A 13,600-nucleotide genomic window follows, 5' to 3' on the forward strand; every position below is an offset into this window, starting at 1 on the left:
AGAGATACTATGAGTGGATGAGGTCGTAACCTGGCTCTGATACCATGTGAAAATTTGAGGGAAAAAATGAATTGATTGTATTGTCTTGGAAGGAGCATATACACAACTTTATATAGAATTACAGAGCTAATTTACAGGGTGATAAAATAGGAAACTAACTTTTCCTAAAAAACTAATTTCTATATCAGTGGGATTCTCCAATTAATATCCCATGATTCTAGGAAATTAAGTTTCCTAAACTGATGGACCTAAAATTATGGAGAATCAATCAGAGAGTCAATCTTCTACTTTCCAACAATGAGTATTGGATTTTGCCAATAGTTGTATTAAGTTTAAATCTTTACTTATTAATGAAATCCTTTTTCTTATAAAAAAACATGCATCATGTTACCTATTGCTCTGCATGCCAGTGTATTCTGCATTTCCTATAATTTCATCATCAACCTATCAAAGCTTATGGCACTCCTTGGTTCAAACTTATCTCATTTTGGTCCTAGAATTCTATTATCTCTCTAAATCTCTTTACTGAGAAAAACCACTCCTAATCCATGGAAAGTGTAATTGTAGAGCAGTAAATGATAGCTACAACAGGCAGCAGATCAAATCACCTCTTTCTTTTTTTTTTTTTTTATCAGTAACGACCAATGTTTTAAAATGCAGAGGTGTGACGCGAGGCGCGCCTCTGGCATACACCTCAGGGCGTTTTGGGAGCACCTCAACTGGAGGCGCGCCTCCAAGTGTATGCTTCCCACGCCTTTTAAAACACTGGTAACGACAAAACTTATTAAGAATAAGAAACTTTAATTACAAGAGAGGGGGATGTAAACTTTCTTAACTCCCCCATTTTAGCAAAACAGAAAATACAAGACTAGAAATGAGCCCAAAAGAAAGATCCCATATTCACCCCTTGCTTGGCTAACCCATCAACAAGTGAGTTAGCAATTCTCGTTATCCAACTGTATTTCACCTCAATGTCCCTAGTCAGCCACTTAATTTTTTTCTTTTCATTGCTGTAGTTCTTGATACCAGAGTTATCTTCCTTTAGCCATCTCGAGCCACCCTCAAAAACCAGTTTTCTTAGTTCATCTCCCTTTCTCTTTAGGTACCTTCCAGAGCCATAAGGATCTCAGCCCTAAAAGAGTCTCCTTCTCCAATAGGGCCTGAGAACATGGCTATAATAAGCCCCTCTTCATTCCTGGACATTCCCCCTATACTAGAGAGCCTTGGGTTCCTTAAACTATTTCCATCAAAATTCAGCTTGCCAGGTGGGGGAGAGGTCCAAGAGGGAGAAGAAACCATATTAACCTGGGCAGAATTAGCTCTCTCTGACCAATTTCTCATCAAGTCATCCAAGGAAAAAACTGTGAATAGGTTCGGAGAATCCAGCCAGTGAGCCACCCTTAAATGTATCAACTCCATTACTTTCTCAATGGTTCTTTCCTTTTTTGAGAACGTACATGGGTTTCTTTCTTCCCAGATAGACCAGCAGACTGCAGCCCTCATACATCTCCACATAACTCTCCCTCTTTTTAAAGGCCAACTAAAGTAAGAAGGAGAGAAGAGGCTTTGCACATTCAAGGGAGGGATCCATCTACACCCAAAAAGGGAGAAAACTCATTCCTAAATAGCCCCCTTTAACTTTGCAAAGAATACACCTATGTAGGAATAGACAGGATTGGGTCTCTTTCTTTGTAGGTCACCTGTGTTAATTCTTTTTAGGAATGCTTCCCAACAAAAACTACCAACCCGAGGAGGAATGGGATCCAAATTCTGATATCTTCCTGAGAGGGATCCAAGAAAACATTCTCAAGAATGGTTAACAAGATTGAAGTACTCCCAAGGTCTATGTCCCTGACTGCCCTTCTCAGTAGGGGTGTAAACGGTATTCGGAAATCCGATTTCGAATTCGATATTCGATATAATCGAAATGAATTCGGATAATTCGAATATCTAATTAGTCGAATTCGGATATCCTATTCATACCGAATAGTTAATCAGATTCGAATTTGGATGACCTGATTCGATTCGATAAATATATGAATTCGACCAACTATTTAATTCTTATATATAACATATAAAATATTTTATAATTTATATATATTATAATTAAGTTATATAAATAATTTATATATTTATATACTTATATTCATAAAATATTTATTTTATATATTTATTAATTATCCAAAATATCTAATTAATCAAATTCGAATCAAATCGAATATTCGAATATTTAATCGGATTCGAATTCGAATATTGCCTGATCCTAATCGAATTCGATCCGTTTACACCCCTACTTCGCAGGCACAGGTTCCACCCATACCTCTTTCTCTTCTCTCTCTTAGACACAAATACATGGAACATTTAATTGCTCCTAGGTTTTCTCTTCCCTTCATCTCTCTCTTTTGCCTCTTTCTCTTCTCTCTCTTAGACACAAATACATAGAACATTTAATTGCTCCTAGGTTTTCTCTTCCCTTTATCTCTCTCTTTTGCCTCTTTTGCTTTTGTGTTCATAGCCCTTTTTTTATCTCTCTGATTCCAAACCACATCCATTTCCTGACCTTAACCTACTTTTTTTTTTCTTCTGTAGATTGGATTGACATGGGCAAATTGTGTCCAGGTTATGCCATAAAACCATTGAGTCATCTGGTTTTATCCTGTTCCCATACCCATCTAAATTTTAATCTTAGATGACCTGGAAGAGTGATCAATCCCTGATTTTTCTGGGTCAAAAGTGTCAAGCCTGTGTCATGTGCAAAATGAGTTCAAAAGAGCTCCCATGCCCTATCATGATGGCAACTGGGCATTATACTCTCATAGTGGCTATGTCTATTAAAAATTCTTTTACTTTTATTATCATATAAAAGCCACCTTTCCTAGGTAACAGCACTTTGAAATGAAAACCTCCTAAATTTTGAACCATGAGGAGGTTGGGTCCTGGATAACCAATGTTTCAAAATTTTTAATCTCCGTTATAATTCTTCCCCCCTCAAAAAAAGGGCAACATTTCCATAATCCACCTGATTTTGGGAGCAAAGGATAAACTTGAGGGCTTATGCTGAGTTGGTAGAGGAATTCAGCAGCCAAGAATAGGTGTGCATGTCAGGCTGGATTTAGGTCCACCCTAACCCAAACTGACTTTTAAAGTCATGATCAGGTTGGGCTAGATTGGGTTTGGGTTGTCCTGGTTTCTTCATTACATTTTGTTAAAATGTTCTTATTTCTTAGACTTAAGATTAATGGAATAAGGTTAACTGGCTTTAGCATTGTTATATGGACAGGAACAAAGTTAAGGTGCTTTTGGAGTACATTTGTTTCAACTAGATTTGTTTTTTTTTTCATTCAAAGTAAAATTGTTTAATATATGTTTATAAACATGTATTCATAGATGCATAGTTACATTTTAATACATACATACAAATTTACACACACACACACACATATATATATATATATATATAATAATTTATACATACAAATATGAATACATGTTGGGTTTGGGTTGCTCAATACCTCAACCCCATCCCAACTCAAAGTTAAATTGGGTTCATACTTTTCAATCCTAACCGTAACTGGAATTTTGATCCAACCAAACCTTTTCAGGTTGTTTCTGGCTAACCCAGCCCAAGTTGCAACCCTATCCAAGAAGCTCCCTTTCCAAGTTTTCCAATTATCCAATTGGCTAGTCTGGTTCAGGTTCCGAACCACCACATTTCTAGAGATTATGTTCAAAGGATCCCTGTTAGTCATTTTCAGTAGTCCTTCAGAAAGTCTTATTGTATCCATAAGTAATTCAAGGGAAAAAGAAATTTTGGATGGTGGAGTCAATTTTTTTTGTCAGTCTTATTTGGTTTCTTTTTTATAACTTTGCCCCAAAAAGTTATTTTTCTTTTTTATAACATTGTGAGGACATATAGATAAAATATATGTAGTTTTGTTCTGGTGAAACTCATTCGCTGTTTTCAATCCAAAAAATATAGCCCATATTCACTGTCTTCTTTGCTTTGTATAGTCTTATGTTTTAGTGCTATCCTTTTTGTTCATTACCAATTAAAGAAAGCCCTTTACCAATAAAAAAATAGACAAAGTTTTTAAATTTGGATATATTGTTTATCAGTATTCATGATGATCAAGATATCATTCAGGAGAAATAATGTTATTTGGGAACAGAAATGTAAGATGTAAAGCTGTAGTTGAGGTGGGGTTCTAATGCGATTTCTCCCACACACTTGATCATTATGTCTGAAAACAATCAATAGCAACTTAACAAGGGCAACCAGGTTTAGGGAAATATCCCTCCCTCTATTCCAGAAACCTTATTTGGGAATATAATCTGGATAAAAATAACTATTAAGGGATTTTTAATTGCAGTTATAGTGCATTGGCTCCTTAAGACTGAAACCAAGTTATGGAGGTAATGGAAGTTTCTGACACTCTATCCATAATCCATCTGATTCAGCAGTTATAACAACTTGCAAGGGAAAATAGGTATTGGGAGATATCCCTCCTGCTGATCAGCAACTGAGTTTGAGAATATGTTATGGACAATAGTTTAACCATTGAAGGATTTGGTATTGCAGTTTTAGTGCATTAGCCCTTTGACTGAAATTAAGTTCTGGAAGTAAAGGAAGTTTTGGACACTATGCATCTGATTTAGAACTTTTCTATTGATAACTTTTTTTGTCCCTTTCATTTCTTGCCTTGGAGCAATTCATCACATACTCTGTACTACAGATCCCATTACATCACAAAAGGACTAAGTGTCAATAGGGGCTTTTGTGTAAACACTTTTGATTACAGGAGCGCTGTTTCTTATCCATTTGTGAATTAAGGCCTCCATGCCCTTGGTACTAATTGCTATCAACTAGGGATGCTGTGACATGGTCAATTTGGGAAGAAAGGAGTGCAAGAATCTTCAAGGAGGTGGATCATTCATAAGAAGCTTTAATTGAAAACATAATATTGAGAGTGGTTCTTTGGGTCAAAGTGAAAATTCTATTTGAGCCTTGGGTAGATGGCATTCTTAGATATTGGCAATAGGTTGCATCGTCATTCTCATTGAGTAGCATAATGCTATGTAACTGGTCTCAACCACCATTAAACTTCATAAAACTAAATTGTGATGGGTAGGGGTGGCAATTTTTCACCCAACCCGCTGAACCCACCCAACCCACGCAGAATCTAACCCGCTCATTTACTTAGCGGGTTGTGTGATCAACCCGCCCATTCAAATGGGTTGGGTTGTGGATAACCGTTGGGTTAACCATTACAAACATTAGTATTAATTCCTTAGCCTTTTTTTTATTTTCTTCATTTGAATTACATAATTTATAATTAATGCATTAATTTTCTATTAATTATTGACTAAATTTAGTTGTCTTGAATCAACACACTTCACCCAACATAAATCCAAATCAATTTGACCCAAGTCCGGACCAATTCAACACAGTCTGACCTGATCCAACCTATACCGATCCGGGTCGACCCGAATTCAAAATAGACCTCGAACGGGATGGCTTGGCACCGCTTGCTTTGCCCGGTTCGAGTCGTCCGGTCCAACCATTATTCACACAGCCCTGCTTGACCCAACACAAGCTGATTCGGGTCGACCCAAATCCGAAACGAGCCGGACCAGGTGGGGTCCAAACCCTAAACCGCTCCACTTGCTTTCCCGGTTTGGATCATATTCGTACTACCCGATCCGAATCTGGCCCGGTCCGATTTACTTCTTTTGGCCCGCTTTGGGCCAATCGGTTCGGCCCCAAACCCGTGCACAAACCTGATATGATCTGACCCAAGTCAATCCACCATCTGGCTGAACTGGTCTGGTCTGGTCCGACCGGATCAAACCGGCCCGGTCGGGGTCTAGTCCGACCGGACTGAACCAGTCCGATCGGGGGGGTTGAGGGATGAGGAGGCTAATCATTTATCAGAGCTTCTCCTTTTCCTTGATAAAGTCTGCTTAGAGCCTTCTAATCCTGATAGAAGACTTTGGTGCCTAAGTCCTAAAGGCCTCTTTTCATGTGCATCCCCCTCCTCTTTGTCCTTTCCTTGGAAAGAAATTTGGGTTCAGCCGATTCCCCCTAAAATTAAGGCTTTTTGTTGGGAAGTGTCTGTTGGGAGAATTAACACTCTTGATTCATTACAAAAGAAAAAACCTCTATGTATTTCCCCAAATTGGTGCTCTCTATGTAAATCCGACAGTGAATCTTGCTTTCATCTACTAATCTCTTGCTCATTTGCTAAGAAATCTGGGATTGGTTTTCTCCTTGTTTTGGGTGTAGGTGGAATATGCCAACAGAGATTAAAATGTTGTTTTGATCCATAAACCTTTGGATTTCTGAAGAGAAGGGGAAGAATATTGTGGAGATGCACTAGAGCAGCAGTGATCTGGACATTATGGGAAGAAAGAAATGCAAGAATCTTCAAAGAGAAGGAAAGAAGTAAACAACAAATTATGGAGTGTGTTATGACCAGGATTTACATTGGTTGCAAACATTGGACCTCTTCAAATATTTCTCCTTTGATGATATCTGGAGGAATTGGAGCTTCATAGCCTTTGGTGCAGTACAAAAAATTAAAGCAGGGTCAGTTTGGAATCTTCCCATTGAAGATTGGCTGAAACTAATCTTTGATGGGAGCAGCCAAGGCAACCCAAGTCCATCTGGCATAGGAGGGGCTGTAAGAGACAAGGAAGGAAATTTAAGAGCCATCTTCTCAGGACCAATGGGACATGGAGACTCTTTAAAGGCAGAACTATATGCAGCCCTACAAGGCATTCAGATTGCAAAAGATGAAATAAAGAAGTTGGCTAAAGAACCTAGATTCAGTGATTTGGTGTTACAGAAATGAAATGAAGAAGTTCAAATGGCCCACACAACAAAGGGAGGCCAATGAATTGGCTGATTCTCTAGATAAGCAGGGGGTAACTAGGGATCAGATGTACTGGGTCCATTTGTAAATCTGCAATATATTTTTGTTGAAGAGTGAGGCTGCAAATCGTGCCTTACACTGGGATGCTTGTAACAGATGTAATCCTTCGATTCTAATGATAAATGAAAGTTAATTATCAAAAAAAACATGAGGTTTACACTTATCTTATGAAAATTATGGATGATTAAGGAAACGTAAGAAATATGTTTTTTGCTTAAAAAAATCCCTTGCCTAGGTGACACCTAGGTGACTAGGTGACAAAGCGCCCCTTGTTTCCTTGGCAATTTGAAAACTATGTCTCCAACTTCCGATGATGTGATTAGTTGTATAGGAAGTGAAAAAGCTCCATGGTTCTGACTCAATGTGCCACCTTGATGGAGATAGCTGCTCTTCTTCCCACACACACCATAAGATAGCCGCTCTTATTTTTTTACTTGTACGGTTCATGCATGCATGCTGGGGACAAACACATCCACCCACATATACTTGGTTCTGTAATGCCCATAAGATTAGTTTTAATTTCTACTAATTATAATTCATTTTTCATTATTTATGGGACTTCTACCCCCAAGATAATCTTTTATTAATGAAGTTAAATTTGAAACATTCTTTTGCAGGTTGATGATACGGAAGTTATCAGTTTTCTTCTCTCAACTGAAATAATTCCCTTGTGTTTGCGCACGATGGAGATGGGTAGTGAACTTTCGAAAACAGTAAGTGATTGACTTTTCCTGTATCACTTTTGTAGTAATGAGAATTCCCAAGTTCATATCATTTGATTCTGTTGTTCTCTCTTTATATATATATATATATATATCTTTGACTTGTATAAAGCTGGTTACAGGAATCCTATCTTGCCATTTTTGTATTGGGAGCCATTTCCTCTGTCAACTACATCAACCATGTCCTTTGTCCTTCCTCTAGCTTTTTCTTGAACCTTCAATGGATTATTTGATTTCGATGAATTCACATGGTTACGACACTTTCTTTTGACCTTTCAATAAGCCATGAACATGCTAATATTCAAATTTAAAACCAAATCACCATGTGAGTGCATGCCTAAGTGATTTGATTGGATTTTTGCTGACACCCTAGAAAAACAAGGGACTGTAAGAGAGAGGCTTTACTGTGCAGTGCTGTAATGTTTGCTGTTTATTGAATCAACCTTTTCTAGTAAGGGATGACTTCTGTATTTCAGTTTTAAATTATCTCTAATGGAAGTTATCGTTTCTGATAAAAAAAAAGTGATTTGATTCGATTAGACCACATGGTCACAACACTTTTTTGCAACCCTCCTATAAAAGAAACATTCTATCAAACAAATGAAAGATAAAATTACCTAGTGAATGCATACCTATTGTTGCTAGCCAAAGTGATACATGAACTACCCGCTATCATATGATAAAATGGAGACTACCTCTAGGATCTACTACATTACTAGGAATATCAAGAAATACTACCTCATCCTTTGAGTTATAGTATGTTTAAGAAGACCTAGACATGCTATAAGTCAAAAGAATAAACCAAATCATCTAGTGAGTGCATGCCTGGGTGATTTGGTTTTCATGAGTTCACATAGTCACAACAATTTCTTGCAACCATCCAATAAAACACAAACATACTAGTATCAATCAAATGAAAAACCAAATAACCCAATGAAGGCATGTTTGCTATTGCTACACCAAATGATAGAAAACAACTTACTATCGTGTAAAATAGAGACTACCTCTAGGATTACTATAGTTAGGTTGGATGGTGCATTACTTAGAATGGTCACGATCTACAAAGATGGCCATTGGTGCTCGTGGGAAATTAGGGTATATCACTAGTGAAGAGGTGAAACCCGAAACTAGCAACTCTCGGTGGGCACAGGAAAATTATATGGTGATGCCTTTGTTGTGTAATTACATGTTGCCCCATATAAGTAAAAAATTTTTATGGGCAAATACAACTAAGGAAATATGAGATGGGGTTGCAGAAACCTATTCACAAAGGGAAAATGTTGCTAGGGCTTATTAGTTGAGAAATCAGATTATTTCTACAAGGCAAGGAGATAGACCTGTTGCAGCCTATTTTTCAGCCCTTAAAACCCTGTGGCAGGAGATTGACCATTTAGAGACATTTGCTTGGGAAACCACTAAGGATGCAGCTACCTATCAGAAACATCTAGAGAAGTATAGGGTGTTTGAATTTCTTGCTGGCCTTAATCCTGAGTATGATATTGCACGACAGCATCTCCTTTCCAGGGACAGTGTTACTCTCTCCCAGGCATATGCCTTTGTGTCAGGGGAGGAGTGCAGGAGAGATGTGATGATGAAAAATCTTATTTCTGATCAGTCTGTCGTGGTAAGTGTTGTGAAACCTGAACAAAGTGGAGATCGGGGTGGCAGTGAAATCAAGAAGGAAGATAAAAGAGATTTGATCTGTGACTATTGTAAGAAGCCTAAACACACAAGAGATACTTGCTGGAAGCTTCACCCACATCTTGTGCTGACTAGATGAAAAATAATAAGGGAAATGCACACATGGCAGTTACTGGTGACATTCCGGCCCCTCCTACTACAGCTGCTCTAGAGTCTGTTGCAACTGCTACAGTAAGGTACAGGTGACACTGGTGGAGTCCACTCTACTTCCTTTGCTCACACAGGTAGTTCACAGGTCACTGCAAATTACGTTTCTACTTCAAGTAAGGAGGGACCTCCTTGGATTATAGATTCTGGAGCCTCAGAGCACATGACCCAGAGCTCTACTATTTTTTCAACTTACCAGCTCTATTTTGGCAGAGATAGGGTCTCCACAACTGATGGATTCCATGTTTCTTATGCTGGGAAGGGATCTGTCAAGATTAGTGATTCTATTTCTCTACCCTCTATCCTTCATGTTCCCAGATTGAGCGCTAATTTGTTATCTGTTAGTAGTTTGATTAAGAACCTAAACTGCTCAGTAATTTTTTATCCTGGTCATTGTATTTTGTAGGATCTAGATTCAAAGATGACGATTGGGAGTGGTCGTGAGTGAATGGAATCTACCTTCTGGATGTACTTCCTCCTCAACAAAGTCATCATGTCAGCTGGGATAGTGAGTCAGGGTCTATGGGTCAAATTATGCTTTGGCATAATCGTTTGGGCCATTTACCTTTTTCTTCTTTGAGTTTTTTGTTTCCAAAACTTTTTAAGTCTGTTAGTTTGTCTAGTCTGGAGTGTGAAGGTTGTCAACTTGGAAAGCATTGTAGACATTCATTTAAACCTAGTAATAAAAGATGTTATTCTTCTTTTGATGTTATTCATTCGGATGTGTGGGGCCCTTACCATGTTCCTTCTATGGGAGGCTATCGATATTTTCTCTTTTTTGTGGACAATTTCTCATGATACTCTTGGATTTACCTGATGAGATCCCACGATGAAGTGCCATCCTTGGTGAGACAATTTCATCAGATGGTGCTAACACAATTTGGAACAAGAATAAAGGTGTTCAGATCCGACAATGCCAGGGAATATTTTGAAAGACACCTTGCCTCATATTTGTTAGAATATGGTGTTGTCCATCATAGTAGTTGTCCCTACAGTCAACAGCAGAATGGTGTTGCAGAAAGGAAGAATAGACACATTGTTGAGATGCAAGAAGCATGATGATCACATCTACAGTTCCAGTTCGGTTTTGGGGTGATGCAATTCTCATAGCAGTATATCTGATTAACAAGGTGCCCTCTCGTATACTTGGATTCAGCACCCCATTCAGTCTCCTTTTTCCTCAGGGGGAGATGTTTCATATTCCTCTCAGAGTGTTTGGGTGTGTCTGCTTTGCACATATCCTTGGTCCTCACCGCTCAAAGCTTGATCCCAAGGCAAAGAAGTGTGTCTTCCTTGGATATGTAGAGAATCAGAAAGAGTACTGCTGCTATGATCCAGTCTCTGGGAGCCGATATTATTACCATGGATGTCACTTTTTTTAATCCACATACTTCTTCTCAAAGAATCCTTCTCAGGGGGAGTGTTTTGGGGAAGTGAGTCAGCAGTCTATTCCTCTCCCAGTTCCAGTCCTTGTGTAATCCTATGCTTGACCACCACCCTGTGTCACCTACCTTGCCATCTCCTTTGCGTTCTGCTTCTCAGCATTACTTACGACAGAGACTTCACAAGGAGGTTGATTCTACTACAGCAGAACTCACATCCTTGGATACTCCAGATTCAGCTGACATGGATTCAGGTATTCCTCTTGGTCCCGCTATTGTTTCAGTTCCCATTGATTCTACTAATCCTGTTACAAATAACCTTGATCTCCCTATTGCTCTCAAAAAAGGGAAGAGAAAGTGTACTGCTCATTGTATTTCACAGTACTTATCCTATAGTGGACTTTCTCCTTCCTATCGTGCTTTTCTTTCCTCTCTTAACTCAATGTCTATACCTAAGTGGAAGACAGCTATGCAGGAAGAGATGGCAACTTTGATTAAGAATCAGACATGGGACATTGTGGATCTACCAGAAGGCAAGGGGACAGTTGGATGCAAATGGGTTTACACAGTAAAATATATGGAAGATGGAAGTATAGAAAGGTACAAGGCAAGACTTGTTGCTAAAGGGTACACAGGCCTATGGCATTGATTACTTATAAACCTTTGCACCAGTTGCAAAGATGACCTTTGTTTGGATACTTCTTTCTCTTGTTGCCTCATACTCTTGGCCCTCGTTTCAACTTGATGTGAAGAATGCTTTCCTAAATGGGGATCTGTAAGAGGAAGTGTATATGGATCTTCCTGCGGGCTTTTACAATGATACTGAAAAGGGAAAGGTATGCAAACTTAAGAAGTCACTTTATGGCTTGAAACAATCTCACAGAGCATGGTTTGACAGATTCAAAAAGGCATTGATTGCTTTTGGCTACACTATCTAAGATTATAACAATGAAACAAACAATATTAAACTAAATTATTCAGTTTGAGTTAAAATATTAGTTTCTTTTAATTATTTTTCTTATTTGTTAGGGACCATTCAAGATGTATACTGCCTTGAACCCTTGAAGGCTTCAAAACCATCTAATGGTTTTAGAAAAGTTGCCTATCAAAATAATTCAACCCCCATTGTGCAGTCTATTTGCCTAGAAAAAATAGTATAATTATTTCTCACAGAAAAAGCTCTTCATGACATACACATACTGCATGTCTCCTAACTCTGTAAATTCTATCTTATACAAAGAGATTTATCGTATTTAATTAATATTCACTGCGAGTGGGAAGGCAGGATTGACCTTTGGAGGGGGGGACATGGTGGGGCAGGGCAGGTAGGGTTTAAAGTTCAATTCATGAGCTTCAGCAAACCATCACCTGTCAGTTGCATCCTCTGTTATCATTTCTTATGTATCATATTCCTTTGGTTTTGTGAGATAGGGCTAGCTTGGATCTATACATGTGCTATTTCCATGGAAGCTTTTGTTAATTTGTTTGCCAAAGCAGGTGGCTACATTTATTGTTCAAAAAATACTGTTGGATGATGTGGGGCTGCGTTATATTTGTGCTACAGCAGAGAGGTTTTTTGCTGTAGGCCGTGTGTTGGGAACCATGGTTAACTCACTTGCTGAACAACCCTCATCTCGGCTACTAAAGCATATCATTCGGTGTTACCTTAGACTATCTGATAATCCAAGGTTTGTTAATCAAATCATTTGAGATACAAATTCTAATTTATCAATGCCAACCTTTCTGGTTTTTCTTTCCTTTCCTTTTCCTCTGCTCCTTGTTAGCACTTTTCCTTTATGTTTATATGTAGCATTTAGTAATGTGATTCTGCTATTGGGTTTTCATGTTACAGAGCTTGTGAAGCATTAAGAAATTGTCTGCCTGAAATGCTAAGAGATGCAACCTTCAGTAGTTGTCTTCGTGTAAGTATTACATGAGAAATATGTAACTGCTTCTTGCTTCTATCATTCTTGGCAATTTTCCAGCTTCCTACCAGGTCTTTTTAAGTCATTTGATCATCTTGTTGGGTATCTTTCTGGTTTGTTCTATCACATATAAAAATCTTGGATTGCAAATGATTTGTCTGTCCTTTCCATTTCCAGGTAGTTGGGCCTAACTGAGATATCATGGCCTAGGCTTGATTTAGGCCTCCAAACTCCTAAATTTATCTCGACGACATTTGGCCAAACCTAGAGTTGCATACTTGAACCAAACTGGGCAAAGCTTACTATCAGTTGATTCCTTGGCAAACTTTAGTCAGAATTTCATTTCTCCAAGGCAATGGGATCCACCTAGAGCCCATAAAATCCCTGTTTGGTTACTTCTAAATTCAGTGATTTAGTATCTTTTGAATTGATCAGTTTATGGGATTTCATCTTATGAAGTTCCTCAGTGTATGTTACCACCCATTACTGTGTCTTCCAGTCCCAGGTTGTTTTGATCCTTTATTGTTCTAGCCAGTCTGTTCTTTCCAGATACATAATTCATATAATTCCTTCAGAGTAATCCTGTATCACAGATATCTTCTATGAAGTGCACTTTTTGTGATCATAAAATTAAAGTCCCCCATGACTTCTAGTCTTCCTGCAGTATTTGGTTCTTGCTACTGTATATAGAAAACTAAATGTGGAGAGGTTGGGGAAAGGACTTAAAAGTATCTAATAACCCTGAGAGAATTGAACAGAATAACCTGGCAACTCTCTAGAGTTGGCACATA

At 38.3% G+C, this 13,600-nt stretch overlaps 1 protein-coding gene across 2 annotated transcripts in view; it reads left to right on the forward strand.

The window, feature by feature from the left end:
* The window catches only part of LOC104588295 (uncharacterized), a 49,299-nt gene that overhangs the window by 35,082 nt on the left and 617 nt on the right, over nt 1-13,600 (forward strand). For both annotated transcript variants that reach the window (XM_088894610.1, XM_010246163.3), the window contains 3 exons: nt 7,550-7,645; nt 12,382-12,572; nt 12,737-12,806. In XM_088894610.1, coding sequence (XP_088750736.1) covers nt 7,550-7,645; nt 12,382-12,572; nt 12,737-12,806 — 357 coding nt within the window. The remainder of the gene's footprint in view (nt 1-7,549; nt 7,646-12,381; nt 12,573-12,736; nt 12,807-13,600) is intronic.

The sequence above is a fragment of the Nelumbo nucifera genome, chromosome 1 (assembly GCF_055504915.1).
Source record: "Nelumbo nucifera cultivar China Antique chromosome 1, China Antique-T2T, whole genome shotgun sequence".
Classification (NCBI taxonomy): domain Eukaryota; kingdom Viridiplantae; phylum Streptophyta; class Magnoliopsida; order Proteales; family Nelumbonaceae; genus Nelumbo; species Nelumbo nucifera.